Genomic DNA, 14625 nt, shown 5'->3' on the forward strand with positions numbered 1-14625 from the left:
GCGAGGCCAGAAGGCTGCAGGCTCCGGCTTCTCCAGAGCCCACAACTCCGAGGCCGCAGCCAGGGCCAAGGGAGCAGGAACAGGGGCAGGAACGGGGGCAAGTCCAACTGGCGGGACAGATCATCCCCGTGTACGGCTTCGGGATCTTACTCTACATCCTCTACATACTGTTAAGGTGAATCACTGGAGACGCAACAGAACTTCTGAAAGAAGAGAGAGTAGAAGAACTAAAAAAGTATAAATATAAATATATAATAATATATATATATATGTATAAATATTCCTGGAAATGTAGAAGAAGTAGTTTGACATTTTGGTAAGTATCTGTCTTAGTTTTTTGTATGGATTAAAGAGAGATATACCACATTTCTTAGTGCTCTTTAGAAGTACTGTTAGGCAGATGTTTTTAGACTAGTGGTAGAATTAATTTACGTTTCAGAGTGGTATCGATCTTCTTTACTAACTCTCTGCAAGAAAGTGAATTTGTGTAATATATATTTCCCAAAGGACTTTTTTTTTAATAATACAGATGCATTGACAGTCTGCTGGGTTATTGAACTTCAAGACTGTTTTGGTACTGACGATATGTGGTCTGTAGCACTGAGTATGTTTCTACTCTCTTTGGTGTGTAGTTTGTAGACGGTCCCGAAGCACTCCTTGCATAACACACTATAGTTTGGGTGTCAGTATCAACGCTATATAGACACGTTTCAAAAGATACCTGTCTCTGACTACCATTGAAAGGTTTTAGTATGAAAGTAATTTTCATTTCAGTAAAATTAAACCATAAAGAAAAAAAAAGTACTTAAATACTCATATTATGTGTTTTGGCCTTTTCCCTTTCTTTTTTGTGTTTATATCTCTTTTTTGTGCATGTTATGGGTTAACAGAGTGAAAAAGCCCAAAGAACACCAAAAGGAACCACAAACACTGTTCACTAACTGCTCCACCAGCTCTGTTGTAGTCCAGCCTTTCTCCGTGACTAATGCTCGCCACTTTGTAACACTGTTATAATGCCCCTAGCTGCTAGCATGGCACGCCCTCATACTCTGCTTCACTGGCTAGTATCCTTACCTAGGTACTGCACATGTGCAACTCAAAGTGAGATGCCTTACACTGTAGCTACACAGAGAGCTCAACACGAGGGGTGAAAAGAGGAGCGCAGCAATGTATAGAAAATAAATGGTGTTTTTGAAATTAAATGTAAGTAAAACGTTAAATGTAAACTTATTCTGGTACAACCTCTAAATACCAATTATGAACCTGAAAATGAGCATTATGTGCACTTTAACAAAGGAAATAATACTGTTTGGCAGAAATAAACCTGTCTGTGTGCAAGTGGTTTCAATACAAACAGACTGTGGATTTGTTGTGATTGTTAGAGTGTGTTAACCTTGTTTTTTGTCTATTGTCTCCTGTTAGATCACATCTAAGGGCAACAACAAGCCAGCCGAGAGCCGGTTTCCTTCAGTTCGGTCAGAGAACAAGAAGAGAAAGATCAGTGAGTGTCATTCACGGTTGATCATACTCTTCTTTTAGCTTTTAGCTTTTAGCTTACCACTCATTCTTTAAAAAAGCAGCATTGCACTTTTAATTTTTGAGGACACAAAGCTTGTTTCTTCAGTGTTTGAATGCACTTATTTTCCTCGATTCTTGCTTAAAACGTCTTCCATTCCTTGCTCTCGTCCTCCACTGACTTTGAGTTGGCCCAGCTGCAGACAAACTGAGGGAAACAGAGATGGTGATGGAGAAGATTGTTTCCAACGCCCACCACAGTCCTGGCAGGTGGGTGTGTGCCTTTGCTGAGGAATCATTTTTTCCCCCTCCGGCTCTTCTCTCTCCTCCTGACAGAATTACTGTTTGATTGAGCACATTTGTTTTATTTGTTAATTTAATATTTTCAATAACCTCACCCACAGCAAAGACAAGACCAACGTGACCCTCCCATAAAGTACGAACGTGGAGATCATTTCCTTTCTGTCATTTTTTCTCTCCTTTTTATTTGATCATTTCTTAATGACTGGGGAAAATCTTATTAGCTCAAAGTTTCATAATTTTTATTACTTGTATTTAGTAACTCTGGTAGGCTGTGATAAGGATGTGTGAGAGTATTAATTCCCTTGAAAGCATCTTTGAAATTGGTTCTTTTTCAACATTTTTTTCCCAAATATTGAGCGTTTTGTGGAATAAGCATTCCTTAAAAAATGTAGAGACAATTCAAACTAATCAGTGCCCAAACCTCCAAAAAGTTACAAAATATTACATTTAAAAAAAATGAAGCATCTTGTAGTTTTGGTTAAAATTCTGAAATTAGGCACACCATCAACTGATCAGCTTTAGTATAGTAAGAGTTGTTTGGTTAATGTGGGTTAAATGTGTGGCTTTAAGTAAAATAGGGTAAAATGACATCTGCTTGACTTCACACACTCAGAACATGAAGTGTAGAAGTGGAATAGTTTAGGTTTGCTTGGTTTTCTGCCTGTGTTGCAGGGCGAAGGGGTGACAGCGGATCGGAGGAGATCTCCTGCAGCAGCTGACGGAGATCACCCGGGTGATGCAGGAGGGCCAGCTGGTGGACAACATGGCACCAGAGAAGAAGACCCAGGAGGACTGGGAAGGTGTAGTACTGAACGCTGCATGCTCACAGTGGCCATTTTAACATGTAACGAAGAACGGTTTCTATGTAAATATTTGAAATCACCACCTCAAAGGATCATGGGAGACGTCTAGTTTGAGTCCATTAACATAAATTCCTGTTCAAATAATGGTTTACACATTACTTGAAAATACTACATAAGAGTTGACATGACACTGTTATAGAACGTGTCATAAACATTATAAACAAGTCATAAACCTTATAACATAACGCTTCTTTTAGTAAGTGTCATTCGGTTTTGTCATGACAACTTATGGTTATGGTTAGGGTTATAGTTAGGATTAAAAACCAACCCACAAAACACTTTAAAACCTCCTTAAAGGTCCCATGACAAATTTCCCTTTATGAGGTTTTTTAACATCAATATGAGTTCCCTCAGCCAGTCTATGGTCCCCCAGTGGCTAGAAATGTGATAGGTGTAAACCGAGCCCTGGGTATTGTTAGATCCCGGTATTCCCCTGTTCAGGGGGGTACTGGACCAGCTCTCTTTTAATGTTCCGATGTTGAAGAGATTCGCCTAGCTTCTAACTGTCTTCATCCGGGCATCTACCCTGCTTACTCTGAGACAGCACCTGATAATAGCCCAGGGCCAGATATCACCCCAGCCACGCCCTTCACGACAGCTCTCTTCTCATGATCAGGGCACTTGGTAGTTGCTAGTGTGGTTTAGGGGCCAGGAAAATAAGCCCTAAGGTAGTAATTTCAGTGGCTAGAGCAACCTAAGAACCTTTGAAGATGTTACACTCACTACCACCAATTGATTACAACCTTAAAAAGTGAAATTTCAATGTCTACTTCTTGTACTTTAAATACAGTATTTGTATATTTTATTGCAGAATAGAGCAAGTGCAAGCATAAAACTGAATAAAATGGATCAATGAGTATAATTCAAAAACACATATCTGATTTTGTATATTGAATAAAACTTGATAAAATGTTGAAAATTCAAAACTCCCTTTAAAAATGATTACTTTTAACCTTATCAGCTATACTGGTCAATTCCTAATATGATAATAATGTGGAGCAAAACCTGGTTGCGATAGTTGAGCTTGGATGAATTTGGAAATCTTCCTTTTTGTAGAGATGGGAGAGGAGCGTGTCACCCTGGCCGGGGGACCGCGCCCTTTCTTCTGCCCTCGCTGTGCAATCCGTTACAATCCTGAAACCTTGTCCAAAGTCTTCAAAATGTCTATAAAACACAACCATTGAGGCAGTTGAACAGAAGAAAGCGTCAGAGTCCAAATCCCTCCTTCAGCTGGTTGGCTACGGTGGCTGTCCTCTGGGCTTGGTCTCGCAATTCCACTGAAGAAGTTTTCTGAAGTTTTCTTTTGCTGTTTCCTTGTAACCTCGATCCTTGCCTGTTTCTGTCTCTTATAGACCCTCATTGTCCCTTTCTGAGTCATCTGGTAACACCCAACTCTGATTTCTCAACAAGCCTAACATGTCCCAACCCCTAAGCATGTCCAAACTTTTCTGTCCATTTAGATTAGATTAGATTAGATTTACTTTATTTATCCCACAACGGGGAAATTCTGTCGTTACAGTAGCAGCATAGCAGCAACAGCAAAAAACAAAAAACAAAACAATACACACAAACAGTAAGCCACGAAAGAAATACAAGGCAAGAAATACAGGCAAGAAATAGACAATGAAAATATGGTAGACTGAGTTAGTAAAATGCCGTCAACAAAAGAATTTTAAAGTGCGGTTGCCATGATAAGAGAACAATACGTGCGTGTAAGTGACGTTAAAAATTAAGTTGAATGTGTATTAGAGCAAAGAAGCAAGAGTCGTGTAGCATAATTTAAATTATTAAATTATTAATTAATTTGCCCTTCCTCTTAGCTCTTCTACAGTTTAGATTAATAATAATTCTTAACATTTTTATCAGTTCCTGGGAAGTTCTTAGGCTTCAAACCTTGTTAATAGAGAACATATTATTCAGTTGATCCAACATCTTTATGACAAATCATTAATTCTTAAAACCACATTATTTCTGTAAATGGTGATACATATCCTTCATGCCACAACATTTCTCTGGGTAACTTCATTTGCTTCAGCTGTCATCTTACCATTATATAATCTAGCTCGGAAAAGTACCTTACAGCCCAGGGCAGTTACATGCACCATGGACAGTCGAATAATATGTATTCTCTATTAACAAGGTTTGAAGCCTAAGAACTTCCCCAGGAACTGTATAACTAAATGTTAAGAATTAATTATTAAATCTAAACTGTAGATAGAGCTAAGAGGAAGGGCAAATTTAATTTAATAATTTAATAATTTAAATTATGCTACCGACTCTTGCTTCTTTGCTCTAATTACACATTCAACTTACTTTTAACGTCACTTACACCGCATTATTGTTTCTCTTATCATGGCAACCGCACTTTAAAATTCCTTTTGTTTGACGGCATTTTACTAAACTCAGTCTACCATATTTTCATTGTCTATTTCTTGCCTGTATTTCTTGCCTTGTATTTCTTTCGTGCTTACTTGTTTGTGTGTTATTGTTTTGTTTTTTGTTTTTTGCTGTTGCTGCTATGCTGCTACTGTAACGACAGAATTTCCCCGTTGTGGGATAAATAAAGTATAATCTAATCTAATCTAATCTAAATGGACAGACAAGTTTGGACATGCTTAGGCTTGTTGGGACATGTTCAGGCTTGTTGAGAAATCAGAGTTGGGTGTTACCAGATGACTCATTGAAAGGGACAAATGAGGGTCTATAAGAGACAGAAACAGGCAAGGATCGAGGTTACAAGGAAACAGCAAAAGAAAACTTCAGAAAATTCTTCAGTGGATTGCGAGACCAAAGCCACAGAGGACAGCCACCGTAGCCAACCCGCTGAAGGAGGGATTTGGACTCTGACGTCTTTCTTCTGTTCAACTGCCTCAATGGTTTGTGTTTATACATTTTAAGACTTTGGACAAGGTTTCAGGATTGTAACGGATTGCACAGCCGAGGGCAGAAGAAAAGGGCGCGGTCCCCTCGGCCAGGGTACGCTCCTCTCCCATCTCTACAAAAAGGAAGATTTCCAAATTCATCCAAGCTCAACTATCGCAACCAGTTTTTGCCCTTCCACATTTATCAATATTAGGAATTGACCAGTATAGCTATAAGGTTAAAAGTTAATCATTTTTAAAGGGAGTTTTGAATTTTCAATCATTTATCAAGTTTTATTCAATATTACAAAATCAATATGTGTTTTTGAATTATACTCATTGATCCATTTTATTCAGTTTTATGCTTGCACTTGCTCTATTCTGCAATAAAATATACAAATACTGTATTTAAAGTACAAGAAGTAGACATTGAATTATTTCACTTTTTAAGGTTGTAATCAATTGGGTGTAGTGAGTGTAACATCTTCAAAGGTTCTTATAGGTTGCTCTAGCCACTGAAATTAACTTACCCTTAGGGCTTATTTTCCTGGCCCCTAAACCACATCCTAGCAACTTACCAAGTGCCCTGATCAATGAGAAGAGAGCTGTCGTGAACGGGCGTGGCTGGGGTGATATCTGGCCCTAGGGCTATTCAGTCAGGTGCTGTCTCAGAGTAAGCAGGGTAGATGCCCGGATGAAGACAGTTAGAAGCTAGGCGAATCTCTTCAACATCGGACACTTTAAACAGAGAGCTGGTCCAGTACCCCCCTGAACAGGGGAATACCGGGATCTAACAATACCCAGGGCTCGGTTTACACCTATCACATTTCTAGCCACTGGGGGACCATAGACTGGCTGAGGGAACTCATATTGATGTTAAAAAACCTCATAAAGGGAAATTTTCATGTCATGGGACCTTTAAGGAGGTTTTAAAGTGTTTTGTGGGTTGTGTTTTAATCCTAACTATAACCCTAACCATAACCATAAGTTGTCATGACAAAACCGAATGACACTTACTAAAAGAAGCGTTATGTTATAAAGGTTTATGACTTGTTTATAATGTTTATGACACGTTCATAACAGTGTCATGTCAACTCTTATGTAGATATTTTCAAGTAATGTGTAAACCATTATTTGAACAGGAATTTTATGTTAATGGACTCAAACTAGACGTCTCCCATGATCCTTTGAGGTGGTGATTTCAAAATATTTTACAATAGAAACCGTTCTTCGTTACATGTTTAAAATGGCCACTGTGAGCATGCAGCGTTCATGTACTACACCTTCCCAGTCCTCCTGGGTCTTCTTCTCTGGTGCCATGTTGTCCACCAGCTGGCCCTCCTGCATCACCCGGGTGATCTCCGTCAGCTGCTGCAGGAGACTCTCCTCCTGATCCGCTGTCACCCCCTTCGCCCTGCAACACAGGCAGAAAACCAAGCAAACCTAAACTATCTTCCACTTCTACACTTCATGTTCTGAGTGTGTGAAGTCAAGCAGATGTCATTTTTACCCTATTTTACCTTAAAGCCACACATTTAACCCACATTAACCATACAACTCTTTACTATACTAATAAGCTGATCAGTTGATGGTGTGCCTAATTTCAGAATTTTAACCAAAACTAACAAGATGCTTCATTTTTTTTAAATGTAATATTTTGTAACTTTTTGGAGGTTTTGGGCACTGATTAGTTTGAATTGTCTCTTACATTTTTTAAGGAATGCTTATTTCCACAAAACAGCTCAATATTTGGGAAAAAAATGTTGAAAAAGAACCAATTTCAAAGATGCTTTCAAGGGAATTAATACTCTCACACATCCTTATCACAGCCTACCAGAGTTACTTAAATACCAAGTAATAAAAATTATGAAACTTTGAGCTAATAAGATTTTCCCCAGTCATTAAGAAATGATCAAATAAAAAGGAGAGAAAAAATGACAGAAAGGAAATGATCTCCACGTTCGTACTTTATGGGAGGGTCACGTTGGTCTTAGTCTTTGCTGTGGGTGAGGTTATTGCAAACATGTAATTAAATTAACAAATAAAACAAATGTGCTCAATCAAACAAGTAATTCCTGTCAGGAGGAAGAGAAGAAAGAGCCGGAGGGGGAAAAAATGATTCCTCAGCAAAGGCACACACCCACCTGCCAGGACTGTGGTGGGCGTTGGAAACAATCTTCTCCATCACCATCTCTGTTTCCCTCAGTTTGTCCTGCAGCTGGGCCAACTCAAAGTCAGCTGGAGGGACGAGAGCAAGGAATGGAAAGACGTTTTAAGCAAGAATCGAGGAAAATAAGTGCATTCAAACACTGAAGAAACAAGCTTTGTGTCCTCAAAAATTAAAAGTGCAATGCTGCTTTTTTAAAGAAATGAGTGAGTAAGCTAAAAGCTAAAAGCTAAAAGAATGAGTATGATCAACGCTGAATGACACTCACTGATCTTTCTCTTCTTGTTCTCTGACCGAACTGAAGGAAACCGGCTCTCGGCTGGCTTGTTGTTGCCCTTAGATGTGATCTAACAGGGAGACAATAGACAAAGAAACAAGGTTAACACACTCTAACACATCACAACAAATCCCACAGTCTGTTTGTATTGAAACCACTTGCACACAGACAGTTGTTTATTTCTGCCAAACAGTATTATTTTCCTTTGTTAAAGTGCTCACATAATGCTCATTTTCAGGTTCATAATTGTATTTAGAGGTTGTACCAGAATAAGTTTACATTTAACGTTTTACTTACATTTAATTTTCAGAAAACACCATTTTATTTTCTATACATTGCTGCAGCTCCTCTTTTCACCCCTCGTGTTGAGCTCTCTGTTGTAGCTACAGTGTAAGGCATCTCACTTCTGAGTTGCACATGTGCAGTACCTAGGTAAGGACTACTAGCCAGTCAGAAGCAGAGTATGAGGGCGTGCCATGCTAGCAGCTAGGTGAGCATTATAACATGTGTTACAAAGTGGCGAGCATTAGTCACGGAGGTAAAGGCTGGACTACAACAGAGCTGTGTGGAGCAGTTAGTGAACAGTGTTTGTGGTTCCTTTTGTGTTTCTTTGGGCTTTTTCACTCTGTTAACCCATAACATGCACAAAAAAAGATATATATAACACAATAAAAGAAAGGGAAAAGGCCAAAACACATAATATGAGTATTTTAAGTACTTTTTTTTTTCTTTATGGTTTAATTTTACTGAAATGAAAATTACTTTCATACTAAAACCTTTCAATGGTAGTCAGAGACAGGTATCTTTTGAAACGTGTCTATAATAGCGTTGATACTGACACCCAAACTATAGTGTGTTATGCAAGGAGTGCTTCGGGACCGTCTACAAACTACAACACCAAAGAGAGATAGAAACATACTCAGTGCTACAGACACATATCGTCAGTACCAAAACAGTCTTGAAGTTCAATAACCCAGCCAGACTGTCAATGCATCTGTATTATTAAAAAAAAAGTCCTTTTGGGAAATATATATTACACAAATTCACTTTCTTGCAGAGAGTTAGTAAAGAAGATCGATACCACTCTGAAACTGTAAATTAATTCTACCACTAGTCTAAAAACATCTGCCTAACAGTACTTCTAAAGAGCACTAAGAAATGTGGTATATCTCTCATTTAATCCATACAAAAAACTAAGACAGATACTTACCAAAATGTCAAACTACTTCTTCTACATTTCCAGGAATATTTATACATATATATATATATTTATTATATATTTATATTTATACTTTTTTAGTTCTTCTACTCTCTCTTCTTTCAGAAGTTCTGTTGCGTCTCCAGTGATTCACCTTAAACAGTATGTAGAGGATGTAGAGTAAGATCCCGAAGCCGTACACGGGGATGATCTGTCCCGCCAGGTTGGACTTGCCCCCGGTTCCTGCCCCTGTTCCTGCTCCCTTGGCCCTGGCTGCGGCCTCGGAGTTGTGGGCTCTGGAGAAGCCGGAGCCTGCAGCCTTCTGGCCTCGCCCCTCCGGGACCGCCTGACTGCGCATCAATGGAGGGAAGCGACCTGAGCCTGCAGGAAGAGGAAGACACGTCAGGAAGAGGAGATTAGCCTGGACGTCTGTTGGGGGGGGGGGTACATGACTGATTCACAACATAGATAAATAGCAGAGCACAGCACAATCTAAAATCACTACTACTAATCTACACTACAAGAACAATAACCGTGTATATGAATTATTATTAGACAAATGATTGTTTTGGGTGTTCAGTCCTTAACAGAGTCTAAGTGGACTGAAATAATTTATTACTGCTTTCTTGAATAGAAAACTAAAAACTGCATATTAAACATATCAACATATCTTTTATTTCGATAGTCTCTGTATAATGATGTCTAAAACAACAGTCCTGCCATAAATCTTACTTTTTGCTTTTAGTGGATGTTACATTTTTTTCTGCCTCATTTTAGCAATAGAGGTAGAGTGTGTTAGTTTACATATGTATATACATATGTTTCCAGTTTATTGGGTACACCGGCAAAACTAATGCAGTTATCCATTAAACTGTACCTTCATGGAGGTTACAGTGTAAATTGGGAAGACAAAGTCATATGTATAATGAAATACGGTTAAGCAAAAAACGTCATATCCTCCATGAAGGTCGGATTTATTGCGTGACTGTTGGAATAGCATTCCTTTCTGCTGGGTATACCTAATAAACTGGCAACTGAGTGTATTTTTTAACTGCATTTTTCTGAATATGAATTAGTTAAACAGGGGGTATTGGCGCCCTCTTCAGGGAAGAAAGTGTAACGGCAGGAACAACGATACACCGGTGAATAATAAATACACTTGATATCACATCCTTAAAAACTAAGACATTAGAAGATTAAACCGTGATTCTGAAATGCCAGCACCCATTGACCGAGCTAACGGATGTAGAGAAACCGTGAAAGGTGACGCACCCTCCGGCCGCTCAGCATCCTTCTTCCCGCGGGATAACAGCATTCTGGGCAGCAGCAGAGCGACGCACAGCACGAGACACGTCGCGAGGGTCACCTTCTGAAACGTTGACATCGCCATACCGACAGGTGGACGGCGACCTTCCTGTGGGGGGGGGGGGAGAATATACCGTCTAACGGGTTTGAGGTGAGGAAACGGAGAAGATGTCGTTTCTCATTTATTGGTTGAACTTCCTTGTTGATTTGAGGACCGGAAGTGCGCTAAAGCTGTAACGACTTTTTTTCACCACTGGGAGGCGCCAAAAGACCTTCTTTACGTTTAAATGACGCTGTATGGGAAACTTGGAATTTAATGATTTTCTTTTTTAATACAAGTAGTGAGCTATGTATTAGGCTTTTAAATATGGTCCTATTAACTATTTATTCCACATATATTAAGGGAACCAATTATTTGTTTATTTGTATGGCCTACATACAGTGGTGGAGAAAGTACTTAGATCCTTTACATGAGTAAAAGTACAACCACACAAAAAAAATACTCTATTACAAGTAAAAAGGCCTGCATTGAAAATGTAACTTAAGTATAGGTATGTAAGTATAATCAGGAAAATGCACTTAACGTGTTAAAAGTAAAAGTAGCCTACTCAAAGCAGAAAACTGTCACGTATGACTGTTAAATTATTATATTTTATATCATTAGATTATTATTACACATGAATGAATGTAAAAGCAGGATTTTACTGTAGCTTGTCGAGGTGGAATTAATTAATAACTATTTTCAAAAGTAGTGCAACTAGTGTTTATTTTCATTATGGATTATTTTGCTGATTTCTTTTTCTCTCTTAATAGATTGTTTGAAAACAGCGAGAAATTTCGTCACAATTACCCAGAGCCCAAAGCGACACCTTCACAATACAGTCCACTACTGAATTCTACGCAGTTTATTGAACTTTTGTCATTGTTGATGATGGAAAACCAGACACATTGTTATTGAAAGCAGAGTCTTTTTTTTGTTTTTTTTACACGTCTCATAAAGTGTCTCTTTAACATCCTCTCTTTGGTGTCTGATGCATATACTCACATTGATTATCCGTCATCGTAGTACATAAATAATGAGCACACAAACTGAAATTAAAATTCAGTTTAATTAGTCGAGGAAAAAAACAGCTTGAGACCAGAGTGAAAACCAAACCATTGTTGGTTTGAAGCATCACTCCGTTCAGTCTTCATTGGCATGAGGGAGAAGCAGATGATTCTCCTCAGATGTTGAACTGTATTCAAACAGTATTTGCGAATATGTTTCAGTTTTTTTTGCGGCTTCCTACATGCCAGATGGGCGGGGTTCCCCACAAGGGACCGTTCAGGGGCTGCCAGAACAATTTGCCAATCAGAGAGAAGTTAAAAAAGACAACTCAGGATTTTCCCTGTGATGGATGACTTGGTTGATGCTATGTGTGGTCTGATTGGCTTCACTCCATCCATCTAGTATTTCAAGTTTGGTGAACAGACTCAAATTATTGGTTCAATGTATAAAGAATCATCCAAGTCCACATTTTACATTCTCCTGATAGTTTCCATGATCACTTCCTGGTTGATCTCTGGTCCATCTGATCAGAAATGTTAGTTTTTAGGATAGTTTCCACGCAGCTCTATAATGAAGAGTTCAATCAAGGAAAACATGTCCCATCAGTGTTGTTTCCACACATGCTTCAGTCTGAAACAGGAAGCTGATAAGGACTCTGCTGGTGTGAGTTCCATAGTCCAACTGGCTCCCAGTCATCATGCTCTGATCTGCAGAAAGAGAAATGAAGAAGAAGAAAAATGTAAAACAGCTCCTGGTCACTCTGTGTGGTTTTACAGGTTCAACAAAAAAACAACATATGATCAGCTTCACGTGTCCACTAAAAGTTATTTATCTTATAATAAAATTGGGGTGTACATTAAGAATAAATGGTTGTGTGATTTGCCACGAGGGCGCTTTCAATACCCTTTTATATTATATTTCAAAGACAAAGACAAAATAATGTTCAAAAATATGAGTTTTAAATCCAAGTGTCTTGTTGTGAATGTAGTAACTATGGTAATGGTAATGGTAGTCTTGCATTGCCAGACCTTCCTCCACAGCTCTGTTGAGGAGGGTCTGGCTAGTCTGCACAGCAATCCGGGCTGGGAGAAAAACGTGCTCTGGTTTATTGGCATTGCTTCAAACCAATCACGATCATCTGGGCCATCGCTAAGCACCGAACGAAGCACCGGTGTCTGCAAATTAGTCTCGGGAAGGAACTTGTTTTGGTGGAACGTGTACGTTCAAAGGTTGTTTTAGTCACACACTAACACACAGAAAGCAGAAGGTGAGGGACATCCGTCCAAAAAGAGGGACATCCGGCGGAATATTTGGTGGCATCTGAACAATCCGGGAAACGAAACGTCCTCGATACAGACTACTTTAATGGTAACCCAAGATTGTGATATGTGGTATATGTGAAAGCAAACTCCATTTTACCACATTTGGAAAATCTGTTTAGCCTTATATCTCTATATCTCATACGTACTAATCTTAAATCTGTAAATGTGTACATTTTGTTAACCAGTGCCATTTATTTATTTTTATCATCATTATATATATATACTTTAAAGTGGTGCTTGCCTCTTGTAATAGCTGCTATTACTGCTTTTATTACTGCTTTGTTTTTTGTTACACTACACCATGAAGCCTTGCGAGATTGTTCCTCAGTACAATGACAGTAAAGATCATTCATTCATCTATTCATTCACATCTTGGCGGAACTACAGGCAGTACTTTTCTTTCCCCTTGGAAATTTTAAAAGATTATCTGTTTGTTGAAGACAAATCTTAATGATAGTTTTTTAATAATTAAACTGTGTTGTTTCATTGCTGGATGTCTGGCTTTAGACCTGTTGTGTGCTGGTGACTATGAATATTTATTTCATTGATTTCGATGAGACTACCTGATTGAATCACGTTAGTATGTTGACTGAAAGTTGACACAGTAGAATGAAAGTATTGGCTGGCCCCAGGAAACCTAAAGAATCAGAATCAGAAATACTTTATTAATCCCCGAAGGAAAAGTCTGTGTTACAGTGGCAAGAGTACATAAATGATATTAAATGATGTGCTACAATGCAAACATTGTGTGCATTATTTAGGAAGTATAAATATGCGTGTGTTATTTCTATTTGCCATGTGAACAAGAAATTAAAAGTGTGACCAGGGAAGTCAGAGCTAAATATTTATTATAAAAAGATGAATCTTCACAACTGCTACAGATAAAAGAAATGTCCTCTCTGGAGCCCAATGCCTCCATCGTTATCACTGGGGATTTTAATCATGTTTCTCTGGATAAATCCCTCTCGGACTTCAACAATATACTGACTGCCCCACAAGAGACAATGCAACTTTGGACCCCCTGTATGCAAATGCCAAGGATGCTTACAGTGCCACCACCCCCCCACCCCCCCCCCCACCCCCCCTTTGGCAAATCAGATCACAACCTTGTCTTGCTGTCTCCTATGTATGTTCCTCTTGTCCTGGAGCAGCCTGTCCACAAAAGGGCTGTGAGGAGGTGGACTCAGGAGGCTGAGGAGGCACTGCAGGACTGCTTGGAGTCTACAGACTGGGGCGTGCTCTGTGAGCCACATTGGGGAGGACATCAATAACGTGACTGACTGTATCACAGAATACATCAAATTCTGTGAGAACACCACCATGCCCTCCCGGACTGTACGCTGCTTTCCAAACCATAAGCCGTGGATCCCCAGTGACCTGAAAGTCCTTCTTAATGAGAAGAAGACAGCTTTCAGGTCATGGGACAGACAGGAGCTAAGGGAAGTACAGCACAGACTGCGGGATAAACTAATGGAGTATAAAAACACCTACAGGAGGAAGCTGGAGGCCAGTCTCCAGCAGAACAACACGAGGGAGGTGTGGACAGGGATGAAAGAGATCACCGGGTGTGGGGGGAAGAAGAGGACAAACACCAGGCAGCCGGGAGAGAGCAAACGAGCTAAACTGTTACTTTGACTTGCCTCCTCTCCCCTCTCTTGCTCCCACACCTCCCCCTTCACTCCCCTGTAGTCTGCCCACTCCCCCCATCACTACAGCACATACAGTTGGAGAGGCTTCACCAGCGCAAGGCCGCTGGCCCGGACGGC

The 14625-nt window shown here is 39.5% G+C and overlaps 2 protein-coding genes across 4 annotated transcripts in view; both read right to left on the bottom strand.

Annotated features, from left to right (window-relative positions):
* The window catches only part of ric3b (RIC3 acetylcholine receptor chaperone b), a 16022-nt gene extending 5314 nt beyond the window's left edge, over positions 1–10708 (bottom strand). For 2 of the 3 annotated variants that reach the window (XM_032522685.1, XM_032522683.1), the window contains exons 1-5: positions 10457–10708; positions 9339–9565; positions 7978–8056; positions 7687–7780; positions 6826–6956 (exon numbers count right to left, since the gene is read on the bottom strand). In XM_032522685.1, the coding sequence (XP_032378576.1) occupies positions 6826–6956; positions 7687–7780; positions 7978–8056; positions 9339–9565; positions 10457–10574 (649 nt within the window). In that variant the 5' untranslated portion in view covers positions 10575–10708. The remainder of the gene's footprint in view (positions 1–6825; positions 6957–7686; positions 7781–7977; positions 8057–9338; positions 9566–10456) is intronic. The other variant, XM_032522684.1, reaches the window with a different exon arrangement.
* Positions 10709–11379: 671 nt separating this feature from the next.
* Positions 11380–14625, bottom strand: part of LOC116693620 (rhombotin-1) — a 14143-nt gene continuing 10897 nt past the window's right edge. Inside the window, exon 5 of the mRNA XM_032522707.1 lies at positions 11380–12244. The gene's annotated coding sequence lies outside the window, so the exon portion shown is untranslated. The remainder of the gene's footprint in view (positions 12245–14625) is intronic.

Source organism: Etheostoma spectabile, chromosome 8, assembly GCF_008692095.1.
Source record: "Etheostoma spectabile isolate EspeVRDwgs_2016 chromosome 8, UIUC_Espe_1.0, whole genome shotgun sequence".
NCBI classification, from domain to species: Eukaryota; Metazoa; Chordata; class Actinopteri; order Perciformes; family Percidae; genus Etheostoma; species Etheostoma spectabile.